The sequence below is a fragment of the Rana temporaria genome, chromosome 2, assembly GCF_905171775.1.
Source record: "Rana temporaria chromosome 2, aRanTem1.1, whole genome shotgun sequence".
Lineage (NCBI taxonomy): Eukaryota > Metazoa > Chordata > Amphibia > Anura > Ranidae > Rana > Rana temporaria.
This window is the reverse complement of record NC_053490.1, coordinates 147,885,225-147,897,320: the sequence shown is the minus strand read 5'-3', so window position 1 is coordinate 147,897,320 and position 12,096 is coordinate 147,885,225. Positions and strand designations below refer to the sequence as shown.

At 42.2% G+C, this 12,096-nt stretch overlaps 1 protein-coding gene across 2 annotated transcripts in view; it reads right to left on the bottom strand.

Annotated features, from left to right (window-relative positions):
* Window positions 1-12,096, bottom strand: part of EPSTI1 (epithelial stromal interaction 1) — a 121,116-nt gene that overhangs the window by 18,035 nt on the left and 90,985 nt on the right. The window contains exons 13-14 of one of the 2 annotated variants that reach the window (XM_040341299.1): window positions 8,624-8,677; window positions 2,835-2,927 (exon numbers count right to left, since the gene is read on the bottom strand). In XM_040341299.1, the coding sequence (XP_040197233.1) occupies window positions 2,835-2,927; window positions 8,624-8,677 (147 nt within the window). The remainder of the gene's footprint in view (window positions 1-2,834; window positions 2,928-8,623; window positions 8,678-12,096) is intronic. The other variant, XM_040341300.1, reaches the window with a different exon arrangement.

Sequence of the window (12,096 nt, the reverse complement as noted above, 5' to 3'; positions counted from 1 at the left end):
TTTTTTTCAGTTCCTGTTATTTTTGTTTACCCTGTTCCTTCTGGTCTGGTGTTCTATAGTTAGTTTTAGTTTGGGGCACAATAACCAGCCTAGGCTAGAGCCAGGTGTAGCACCTATGTACCTTACAGTACTGGTGCTAGCTAAATTTATGTGTAGATCAGAGTGTAGTTAAACTCTGATCCAGATTGTTAGTAGCAAAATGCTGTCTCTGTCTCAGCTTGGCTATGCTGTGAGTCCATTCTGTTGTACTGGGGTGTTCTTCCAGCCCCGGTGCTGCAGGGGCAGCAGTGGAGTCAAGGTTTGGGTGCTCTTCCCAGCAGCCAATCACAGGGGTTTGTCCCCGCTGTGCATGCTGGGGAGGGGTATTTATGGGGCAGACGTCATTGGTTCTGGGTTCTTCTTCGTCCAGTGGGGCACCCACCTTTAGGGTGGCCACACCACAGCGCCCGGGCGCTATGGCCTACCTGGCCGGGGCATGCGCGCCACACGGTGTTCCTGGTTTCTGGGGCCATGCTGACCCGGAGCATCTGAACAGCGACGGGGACCCAGTGAGTGACTGGGTTCCCATTCTTGAAGATCCCAAGCTGTAATGCTGTTCGGTGGGGAGTCGGTCTGAGGAGCGCCATTGAGAGGCTGGCGGTCCAAAAGGGCCTGGATAAACCACCGGGGATCAAGGTAGCCGAACACCGAGGGATTGATCACCTGTCGGTCGGTACCTGGGTGGCAAGTTGAAGAAGATCCAGACGTAACTCAATTAAGGAGGCATATCTCCAATGATTCAACCCAGAGGGGACCTGTGGCAGAGGTATCTTCTGGGGCTCTTGAGAGGGGTCTGTGGCAGAGACTTTATCCTACAATTGTCCAAGTGATACTCTGACTGCCAGGTCAGTGAGAGAGGCCTGTTCGGGTACACTAAACTCACTCCGGCGGGAGTGGTAAAAAGGAGTGTACGTTTGGGAGCAGGACTGTTTCCTATTATCACGCCTGAATCCGCTATTTTCCTATGTTCTTCAGCTTTAATTTCCTCACCACAAGTTTTACTGTTTTTACCCACTGGGTAATAAAGAGCACAGCAAAGAGCACCTGTCTGGACATTCCTTTACTTCTACTACATGCAATATGCATCATTCACCCCTAGGAATTTTGGAGGAGCCACAAAGTAATACTCCGCCCATAAATCCAGCAGCTCCACTGGGGGTAATGCTACACAGGTTAGACATCCAATGGCCACTTCTGGTAGTTAGAGTTTTGGTTGCATGACAGATTGAAAACAACTAAGGACTATGCCATAGGGTAGAAAGGCAGACTTGTTTTGCCACACCACAGTTTCTGCAGGTGAGAATCTGCATTCCAGGCTGGTTGGACTGTGAAGGACAACAGTTGAAGTAACTTCCCATCAACCCTGATCTTGTCCTCAGGTCTCTGAAACAATAACAGATGCTGCATCGCGATTATGCTCAGGGGCCTCTAGAATTGAATATGGCTGAACAATTCATCTGAAGGTATGTTTATTAATAACTTTATAAATCATTGTATATGAGGACAATTCCACCAGGACTTTCGTTGTTCCCTGTGCTGATAATACCTGGTTGTACATTGAGTGTATACACTATTATTAAATTCTTATATTAACCTGCCTGGCGGTCTTCCCGAGTCTGACACGGGGTTAGATTTTCCTGCTGCGAGCGGAAACCCCGTGTCAGACTCGGGCTTGCCTCGCTAGATCCACAGGCACAAGTTACTTACCTTGTCCCTGGATCCAGCGATGCCACCGCGCTGTGTGAGCGAGTGGGACCTCGCTCGATTCACACAGTGCCTCCGTGTGACGCCGATCTCCGTTCCCTGCGACGTTACGACGCACGGGGACGGAGAACGGCGCCAAATTCAAAAAAGTAAACAAACACCTTACATACAGTATACTGTAATCTTATAGATTACAGTACTGTATGTAAAAAAAACACACCCCCCTTGTCCCTAGTGGTCTGTCCTGTGTCATGCATGTCATTTTATATAATAAAAACGTTTCTTTCTCCCTGCAAACTGTAGATTGTCCATAGCAACCAAAAGTGTCCCTTTATGTCAAAAATCGTTTTAGATCAGCTAAAAAACAGCGATAATAAATTATAATCACTTGCAGAATTGTGCGATAGCGATTTGTGGGGAAATTCGTCATAAAAAAAAAAAATAATGACAGCAACAATTCTGCAACTGAGCAAATTTCAGTGATTTTGATTTGATTACATTATTGAATAATTTTTATTATAATTATATTATTATTTGTTATAATTATTTATAATTATTTATTATATTATAATTTATAATTTGTTTTTAAAAAAATGTCATACCCGGGATGCCTATTAGAAGCTTGTTTGGTCAGATTTAAGTGAGTTATTTCTAAAAATTACAGACCTACAATATAAAACGCCAAATTTCCTTGCAAATAATGGTACCGCTTTTAGCATGTTTTTTCTGACAGAATCATACCGCCAGGGAGGTTAAAGCTTGTATTTTCATACTGGTGTGCTTCTATATACTTATGGTAAAAGTTATATGCTAATTGCAGTAGCTCCCAAATACTTTGGATAGGTTACAGATTAATTTCCCAGGAATGGAATCCCCTGTGTTCACAGAGGCCCTGTCCTGGGTGGAGGCACTGACAACTTTATTAGCAAAGGTTCTGGTTCTCTTATTTACCTACAGGTTTAATGCAAAATCCTGTTTAGGGAGGGCCATTTGTCATAACCCCAAAAGAGGGCTACACATGCAGAAAATAAGAAAGTAAAGCTGACAACAGCTCCTTTAAAGTGTCATATAACAGCATTCTATATAAATACCTTTCTGCGCTGTTCTTCCTTCATCTCCTGCAGTTTTCTTTCTTCTTCCTCCTTTTGCTGTTGCTTGTAAGATCTGTAAGACTGCTTACTTGCCTGTAATGAGCATTACTTGGGTCAGAACACTGAAATACTAATGGACATGATTCGTGAAAGGTTTTGTGACTACCTATAATGACTGCATCAGATTTTCTTTATTTATCATATTCTGGAGCATGCTGTATCTAGGTAGTTTGGTCTGGAACACAAGAAGTTTGCCTTTTCTTTGACTTTAGTATTTGATAACTTTTAAAAGAGTATAATATTAACAGCATACACATTAATTTTATAACACCAGTATTTAATAGCCATACAAATGATAGTTGTAAGTGCTGGCTGTCTGCTGGCCATATCTTTCCACAACTTTCTGGATTCCCTGCATGCTTTGCAGCATCTATTCCAAAGACACTGCAAGTTCTCCACTCAGAATCTTTAGACTGGGAGTCACCTAATTCTTCTCTTGGTCTGATAGTAGCCGCCTTTGAAGCATAATTTCTCATATTCCCACAATACAAAATATTGTCATCCTCAACATACTGATTAGTCTGGCTGTCCCTGGCCTTATGACTCAGGAATACTGCTCTAAAGTTGGGGAAGACCTTCCTTCTGGTGTTATGGAAGGTCCTCACAATGAATACCAGGGGACTACATATCCCATGGTACTTTGCTACTTGCAAACAGATATGACGTGTAGTGTTTCTTGTACTGACTGTTTCCTGTAGTTCATACTTCAGGTTCTGTGAAATGTTTGACACTTGCAGTACATATTCACAAGACATAGTGAACATTTGTTACAGAGTTCAAGGAAGTGAACGTGTGGCATTACTCAAAAAAGTAAGATTTCAAACTTCAGTATCCCTCAGATTAATACGATTAGACTATAAAATACAGTCATTTTGATTTAAAGCTGAAATGAATGTACCGTTTTAAAAGTTGACCATAGATACACTTTCACATCATATAATGAAATTTGTGTGTAATGATAGGTGACCCTGCAGTTACGTTATGAGGGATTAGAATAAACAGAATCCAAATCTTCTTCATGAGAGTACAAATCCAACACTCATACTGTCCAGCTCAGTGGCCGTGTGATTAACACTTTCGTCTTAAAGGAACTAAGGACGTACTGTAGCTCCCAACTTTTCCTGATTTAGAGGGACAGTCCCTGATTTGGAAAAAAAATCTTCTTTCCCTCTTTCCTCCTCTTTTGTCCTTCATTTTGGTCTCATGTTTATATAGTTGTGAATTAAATGCACTATTTATCTCTCAAAAAGTGTTTCCCAGTGTTAAACCTTTCATCCAATTTCTAAATTGCTGCATTTGTAAATTTCAGAAGCCAGTATATAGAAATAGTAATGGTAGAAACATAAAAGCACTTGTGGCTTTTTTCCTTTAATTTCTCCTTAAAGAGGGTATAGCACGGGGTGTGTCCTATGCGTACAAACATTTGCTAATAGGTGTCCCTTATTCCCATCTCAAAAAGTTGGAAGGTACAGTATGTAATGACCTGGGCTTGTTTCCTACCAGGGACACCATCTGCAGTAATTTATACTTCTGGAAACGCTTCTAAGGTAAAATACAAGGTCATTTTTGATGGAAGCCAAGAAAAGAATTCTTAACCACTTTCCGACAACTTAACATACATGTACTGTAGCAGGTTGGCTCTATTGCGCAAAATCACATACCTTTACATCATACCATGCAATAGCCACTGGGTGGCGCGGGATCACGTGCTGATTGGACAGAGGGGGAATCAATCAGCGAGTCTGGCGAACCCGATGTCCACCGGACACCCGCGATCGTTCCCGATAGAGGCAAATCACTGTTCTGACAAGGGAGAAGAACGAGATCTTGTGTTTCTGCTAAGCAGGAACACAGATATCTGTCTTCACAGAGTCAGAGCAACCCCCACAGAGTTATCAAGCACCCCCTAGGGACACATTTAACGCTTTGATTGCCCCTGATGTTAACTCTTTCCCTGCCAGTGTCAATAGTACAGTAACAGTGCATATTTTTAGCACTGATCACTGTAATAATGCCACAGGTCCCCAAAAAAGTGTCAGTTAGGTGTCAAATTTTTCCACCACATTATCGCAGTCCCGCTAAAAATCGCTGATCGCCGCCATTACTAGTAAAACATTTAAATAAAAAAGGGTTTATGGATCTGCATACTGCTGCACAGTGGCAAATACTGTGAATGTGCAATACCCCTTCAAGGGGTGACTATTTCTGGTGAGTAAATTACCTCTAGGGGCACTGTAAGGAGCACAAGCACAAAGGACATATTATTAAAGAGCACCTGTCACTTTGGAAAAATATATATATATATATATTTTTTTTTAAGAACTGCATACATCCATTTTTTAAGGACTGTATATAGTAATTCATTTTAGCACAAAGGACACGTATGATTGAAGAGCACCTGCACATTATGGGGTAGATTCACGTATTATGGCGCAACTTTGTGCGGGCGTAACGTATCCTATTTACGTTACGCCTCCGCAACTTTTACAGGCAAGTGCCGTATTCTCCAAAAAACGTTGCGGCGGCGTAGCGTAAATAGGCCGGCGTAAGCCCGCCCTAATTCAAATTGTGAAGAGGTGGGCGTGTGTTATGTAAATCAGGCTTGAACCGACGTGATTGACGTATTTCCCGAACGGCGCATGCGCCGTCCGTGGAATTTCGCAGTGTGCATTGCTCCGAAGTACGCCGCAAGGACGCCATTGGTTTCGACATGAATGTAAATGACGTCCAGCCCCATTCACGGACGACTTATGCAAACGACGTAACTTTTTAAAATTTTGACGTGGGAACGACAGCCATACTTAACATTGGTACGCCGCACTTACGCCACCATATAGCAGGGGTAACTATACGCCTAACGTAAACAGCGTAACTGTACTGCATTGGCCGGGCGTACGTTCGTGAATTTGCGTATCTATTTGATTTACATATTTCGACGCGTAAATCAGCGTACACGCCCCTAGCGGCCAGCGTAAATATGCAGTTACGATCCGACGGCGTAAGAGACTTACGCCTGTCGGATCTAATAGATATCTATGCGTAACTGATTCTAAAAAATCAGGCGCATAGATACGACCGGCCGGACTCAGAGATACAACGGCGTATCTGGAGATACGCCGTCGTATCTGGAAATACGCCGTCGTATCTCCACTGAGAATCTGGACCTATGTGATTGGCATCAGTCACTTTATAATCAATGCACTTTAGTTTGTTTACACATATAAGGTACTGGTTGGGGAGTGAGTTTAGAGCACTCAAACTGTAGCAGAAAAATATGTAGCAGAATACATATTGGCCTAAATTGATGAAGAAATTCGATTTTTTTTAGATTTTTTTTTATTGAATGCATTTTATAGCAGAAAGTAAAAAATTGTTTTTTTTTCAAAATTGTCACTCTTTTTTTGTTTATAGTGCAAAAAAAAACAACGCAGGGGTGATTAAATATCACCAAAAGAAAGCTCTATTTGTAGGAAAAAAAGAACATCAATTTTATATGGGTACAGTGTCTCACAACCACGCAATTGTCAGTTAGGCTACTTTCACACTGGGGCCACCCAAGCGTGAGCACTTAAGCGCTTTTCAGGCCACTAGCGGGGCACTTTTAATCCCCGCTAGTGGCCGAAGAAGGGGGTTAAAAGCGCGTTTGCAGGTGCTTCGGAAGCACTGCCCATTCATTTAAATGAGCAGGACGTAAACCGCCCCAAGGATGCTGCTTGCAGGACTTTTTCTAACGTCCCGCAAGCGCACCGCCCCCCAAAAAAAATGTAATACAGCTTTCCAGCCCTTAGATGTGTTAGCTGTATTTCTTTTCTTTCTTGCAGTCCAGCAACACACTGCCTGTCCTAGCATAATAATGCTCACTTATTGTACTGTAGCTATGGAGAACCACTGTCACCCTACAAAATACCAGCCCTTCTCCCAAAACTTAAGCTGACCATACATGAGTCATTTTTTTCATTCAACCAGTGGGATGAATGAAAGAAATCAACTTGATTCCCTCAAATATATTGTAAATATAAAGATTTTGTATTTGTCCTTTGTATTCTAACAGCGGGGAGACTTCTCCACCGTCAGAATATACTGATCAGCATAGCTGACTATGCCCGGAGGAGCTGATCGGGACAAATGTGTCTGGTCCATGCTGAACCAGCTGAATTTGAATCCATGTATGAACGGCCCTAGGAGGAAAGGGTTTGTATAGTTCACAGTGGAGAAGTGGAAATAATGCTAACTAACAGCAGTCAGAGGCAGAGAGCGAAAGATGTTATCAGCTGAGAAGATTTTTGGCAGAATGAACAAGTATTTTATTTTCAGTTATTGAACTAACATAATGACACACAGTACCTGTGAGGCCCCATACACACGGCCGAGGAACTCGACGTGCCAAACACATCGAGTTCCTCGGCCAGTTCAGCCCTGAAGCCGCCGAGGAGCTCGGCGGGCCGAGAGCTCCCATAGAACAACGAGGAAATAGAGAACATGTTCTCTATTTCCTCGTCGAGCTCCTCGTCGGCTTCCTCGGCGAAATTGTACACACGGCCGGGTTTCTCGGCAGAATTCAGCCAGAAACTCGGTCGGAAGCTGAATTCTGCCGAGGAAACTGGTCGTGTGTATGGGGCCTGATACTATATTCAACAAACCAAGAGGGAGTAAGTGGAAGTTTATTGTTAGATTTACTTACGAGAATCTCGAATAAACCCATAAACACTGAAGAAGATACATTTGCAAAGTTATTTAGAATAACTGAACTCAGACCCCAACACTGCAAGGCTACATTGACATTGCTTACTTTACTTAAGGCAATTTTTTTTCTTCTTTTTTTAGTTTTAGATAGAGTGTAGAGAGATCGGAATACCTGTCAGGTTTTTATTGCTGTCTGTGTGCCTCACCTTAGAGGAATTTTCTTTCTTTTTCTGTTGTGGCTATGGGACAGCAAGTGAAAGGGAAATCTCCCCAATGGTACACATATTTGAAAAATATCCAAAATTAAAAAGTACGACTTTAAGGATTATGTAAATTCACTTAGCAACTGAATAAAGTGATTGTAAAGTCAGAATTTTTTTTTTTATCTTAATGCATTCTATGCATTAAGATAAAAAGCCTTTTGTGTGCAGCAGTCCCCTCAGCCCTCCTAATACTTACCTGAGCCCCATTTAGATACAGCGATGTTGTAGGATTGTTTTGACTGCCTGGGACTCCCGCCCCCTCATTGGCTGAGACAGCAGTGCAGCGCCATTGGCTCCCGCTGCTGTCAACCAAAGTCAGTTAGCCAATGAGGAGAGAGAGGGGGCGGACCAGGCAGTGGCTCCATGTTGGGCTGTGAGCTGTGGTTCGGCTCTAGTGCCCCCATAGCAAGCTGCTTGCTGTGGGGGTACTCAACAGGAGGGAAGGGCCGGGAGCACCAAAGAGGGACCCGAGAAGAGGAGGATCGGGGCTGCTCTGTGCAAATCCACTGCACAGAGAAGGTAAGTATAACATAACGTGTTTGTTATTTAAAAAAAAAAAGACTTTACAATCACTTTAATTTAGTCAAGAAAGTAAAGCAGTTCTCATTGCAATGAATCAACCATTTGCAAGTCGAAGTTCTGTTTTTTATTAGTTCTCTTGCACCTAATTTAGTATTCAAAGCAAGCACAACTCAGCTTCATTTTCTAAACTGAGTCAACATTCATTTTAGTAAACCAACCCCTTTGATATTTGAACACATTTACATTAGTGCCCTTCTTTACCTGAAAAGTTTCTGTCTTTTCCACCTGCTGTCTCCTTCGCTCTTCCTCTATTTTCTGTGAATAAAAAAAAATGACACACTTACAGTATTTGCAAGTACTTTGCAAAACATAAAAATGACATCTGTGTGCAGCAAACAGGTAAAATTGCTGCTACAATTCACATTGATCTTATTCGCCGGTGTGTATGTAGCCTTAGGGTTAGGCAAAGGTATAAAAATTAAAGGAGAAGTACAGCCAAGGCTCCCTTGCTGTACTTCTATGGATCACATAAGTGCAGTTCATTCTGCACTCCTGTGACACGTATTCAGCAGACAGCAGGCTGAAGCCTGCTCACTTTATAGAGCCGGTCCAGGCTCGGATAAGATCACGACAATGGAGTCCAGATCTGCCCACGTGCCTGAACCGGCACCTGGCGAGCCACTGAGAACCTGAGCCAGCCGCTCCCATCCCCTGCACAGAGGGGGCAAAACAGACAGTGGTGACTGACAGTCAACATCACTCTGCTCAGGGAGCTGTGAGAACCGAGTGATCAGCGGTGTTCGATCGCTCAGTTCTCAGTGCAGGTAAGTATGATTCTAAAAAAACAAACAAAAAAACCCATACATCTCTTTTAAACGTTATGGGAAACATTAAAAGTGTTAAAGTGTAGGTATAGCCAAAGCTTTTGAATAAAGCAGGTAAGGTAAAACCTCTATCAGTATTTTTTCCTGCCTGTGTCCGGAGGGGGAGATTTCCTTTAATTTTCTGTCCTAGAGAAACAACAGGAAGTGAGGAGACAGCTCTACAAAGAGATAGGAAATCCCTATTTTTTTCCCCAATTTATACAGTTGTTACAAGAACATAAGAAGATTCATCCTCACCTCTTGTAACAGTGACAACTGTAACATTTTGGATTTTAAATCGCTTTCTGTTTTTGTGATAATGGCCACCAGGACAAATAGAGAAAGTGAACCTGCCTAATAGGAATACAAACTGCCATGAAAAATGGCATAGGTAATTCTATCCTAATCTATTCAAAATAAAAAATATATATACATACACTTTCATTTTATGTGTTGCATAAGTGTTCAGATGAGGAAATTTAAGTGTTAAAATCAGCAGAAGGGTTAACTTAAAGATAGGGGTCCTGTTGCACAATGCGTTGTGCATCTTTAGTACAAATACAATAATAAGTTAACCACTTGAGACCCGCGCTATTGACAATAGACGTCAACAGCGCGGTTCTCAGGTGCCAAGTGGACGTCTTTGGACGTCATTTGAAATGCATTACCCGCACGCGCCACTGGGGGGCATGCGGCGGGTAACCACTGTGCCGCCGCATCGCTGGGGACCCGATGCGTGTACCTGGCGGCCGCGATGTCCGCTGGGTACACGCGATCGTCGGGAACACAGCCGGTAACAGCAGGGACGTGGAGCTCTGTGTGTAAACACAGAGCTCCACGTGCTGTTAGAGGAGAGGAGACCGATCTGTGTCTCTTGTACATAGAGACACAGCATCGGTCACCTCCCCCAGTCACCCCCCTCCCCCCCACACAGTAAGAACACACCCAGGCTACACAGTTAACCCCTTCCTCACCCCCTAGTGTTAACCCCTTCCCTGCCAGTGACACTTATACAGTAATTAGTGCATTTTTATAGCACTGATCGCTGTATAAATGTGAATGGTCTCAAATTTGTGTCGAAAGTGTCCGATACGTCCGCCCCAATATTGCAGTCCCAATAAAAATCGCAGATCGCCGCCATTACTAGTAAAAAAAAAATAACGAAAAAAAATCATAATTCTGTTCCTCATTTTGTAGGCGCTATAACTTTTGCGCAAACCAGTCGCTTATTGCGATTTTTTTTTTTTTTACAAAAATACGTCGAAAAATACGTATCGGCCTTAACTGAGAAAAAAAATTGTTTTTTTTTTTAAAAAAATGGGAGCTTTATTATAGCAACAAGTAAAAAAAATATATTTTTTTTTTAAATTGTCGCTCTTTTTTTGTTTATAGCGCAAAAAATAAAAAACGCAGAGGTCATCAAATACCACCAAAATAAAGCTCTATTTGTGGGGAAAAAAGGACGTAAATTTTGTTTGGGAGCCACTTCGCACAACCGTGCAAATGTCAGTTAAAGCGACGCAGTGCCGGAAGCTGAAATTTCGCCTGGGAACGAAGGGGGTTTATGTGCCCAGTAAGCAAGTGGTTAAAAATGGCCATGGTTCCTATGGTAAGCCAAGTATAAGTTTGAAAAATGTAAATCTATATATTATGCCTTTCATCATATGACAGGGCACCACTGGTTTGGTAAATGAAGAATGTATGTTTACGAAAAGCGGCATTACATGGAAATGCCATTCTGCAATCCTATTCCTTTATTTGTTGCATTTTTCTTTCTTCTGCCTCCTTTAGTTGTTGTCTGCAATATTATTGACCTGCCTTTAATAAACATTACTAGGGTCAGAACAGTGAATTAATCATTAGGCTGGAGACTGGCGGAATAGCCCTTATGACTGCGGTTTCTGTAAATATGATCAAAATTTGAAGCAAACAGCAGGTTAGTTTGGTTTGAAACTCTTTAAATGTTTGCCTTTTTCGTGCTGTAGTTTTTAAGAGCATTTAACATCATGTACTTTATCAATCATACAGTTTCTGTGTAATGACATGTGGAAGTCAAGGGCCAGACCATGTAGGAAATGTTTCATTGTAGAAATATATAAAAATTCTGTGCTTGCCCAAACTATGAAAAATAGTAGATGCTGCTACTTATGTATGCCCGAATAAACGACTAACTATATATATATATATATATATATATATATATATATATACACACACACACACATACAGTGGATATAAAAAAGTCTACACACACCTGTTAAAATGTCAGGTTTCTGTGACGTAAAAAAATGACAAAGATAAATCATTTCAGGACTTTTTCCACCTTTAACCTCCTTAGCGGTATCCCCGAGCGTGACTCGGGGTGTTTTTTCCATGCTACTATCGGTATCCCCGTGTCACGCTCGGGGTAGATGTGCAGAGCGTGCAGCGGCGCGGCATACCTTTCACAGCATCCACAGACAAAGTTACTTACCTTGTCCCTGGATCCTGCGATGCATCCCCGCTGTGTGAGCGAGCGGGTCCCCGCTCGATTTACTGAGTCTCTGTGTACCGCCGATCTCCGTTCCCTGCGACGTTACGTTGCACGGGGCGGAGAACGGCGCCAAATTCAAAAAAGTAAACAAACACTATACATACAGTATACTGTAATCTTACAAGATTACAGTACTGTATGTAAAAAATGCACACCTCCCTTGTCCCTAGTGGTCTGTCCAGTGCCCTACATGTTCTTTTATATAATAAAAACTGTTATTTCTGCCTGCAAACTGTAGATTGTCCATAGCAACCAAAAGTGTCCCTTTATGTCAAAAATGGTTTTAGAGCCGCTAGAAAACAGCGATAATAAATTATAATCACTTTCAGAATTGTGCG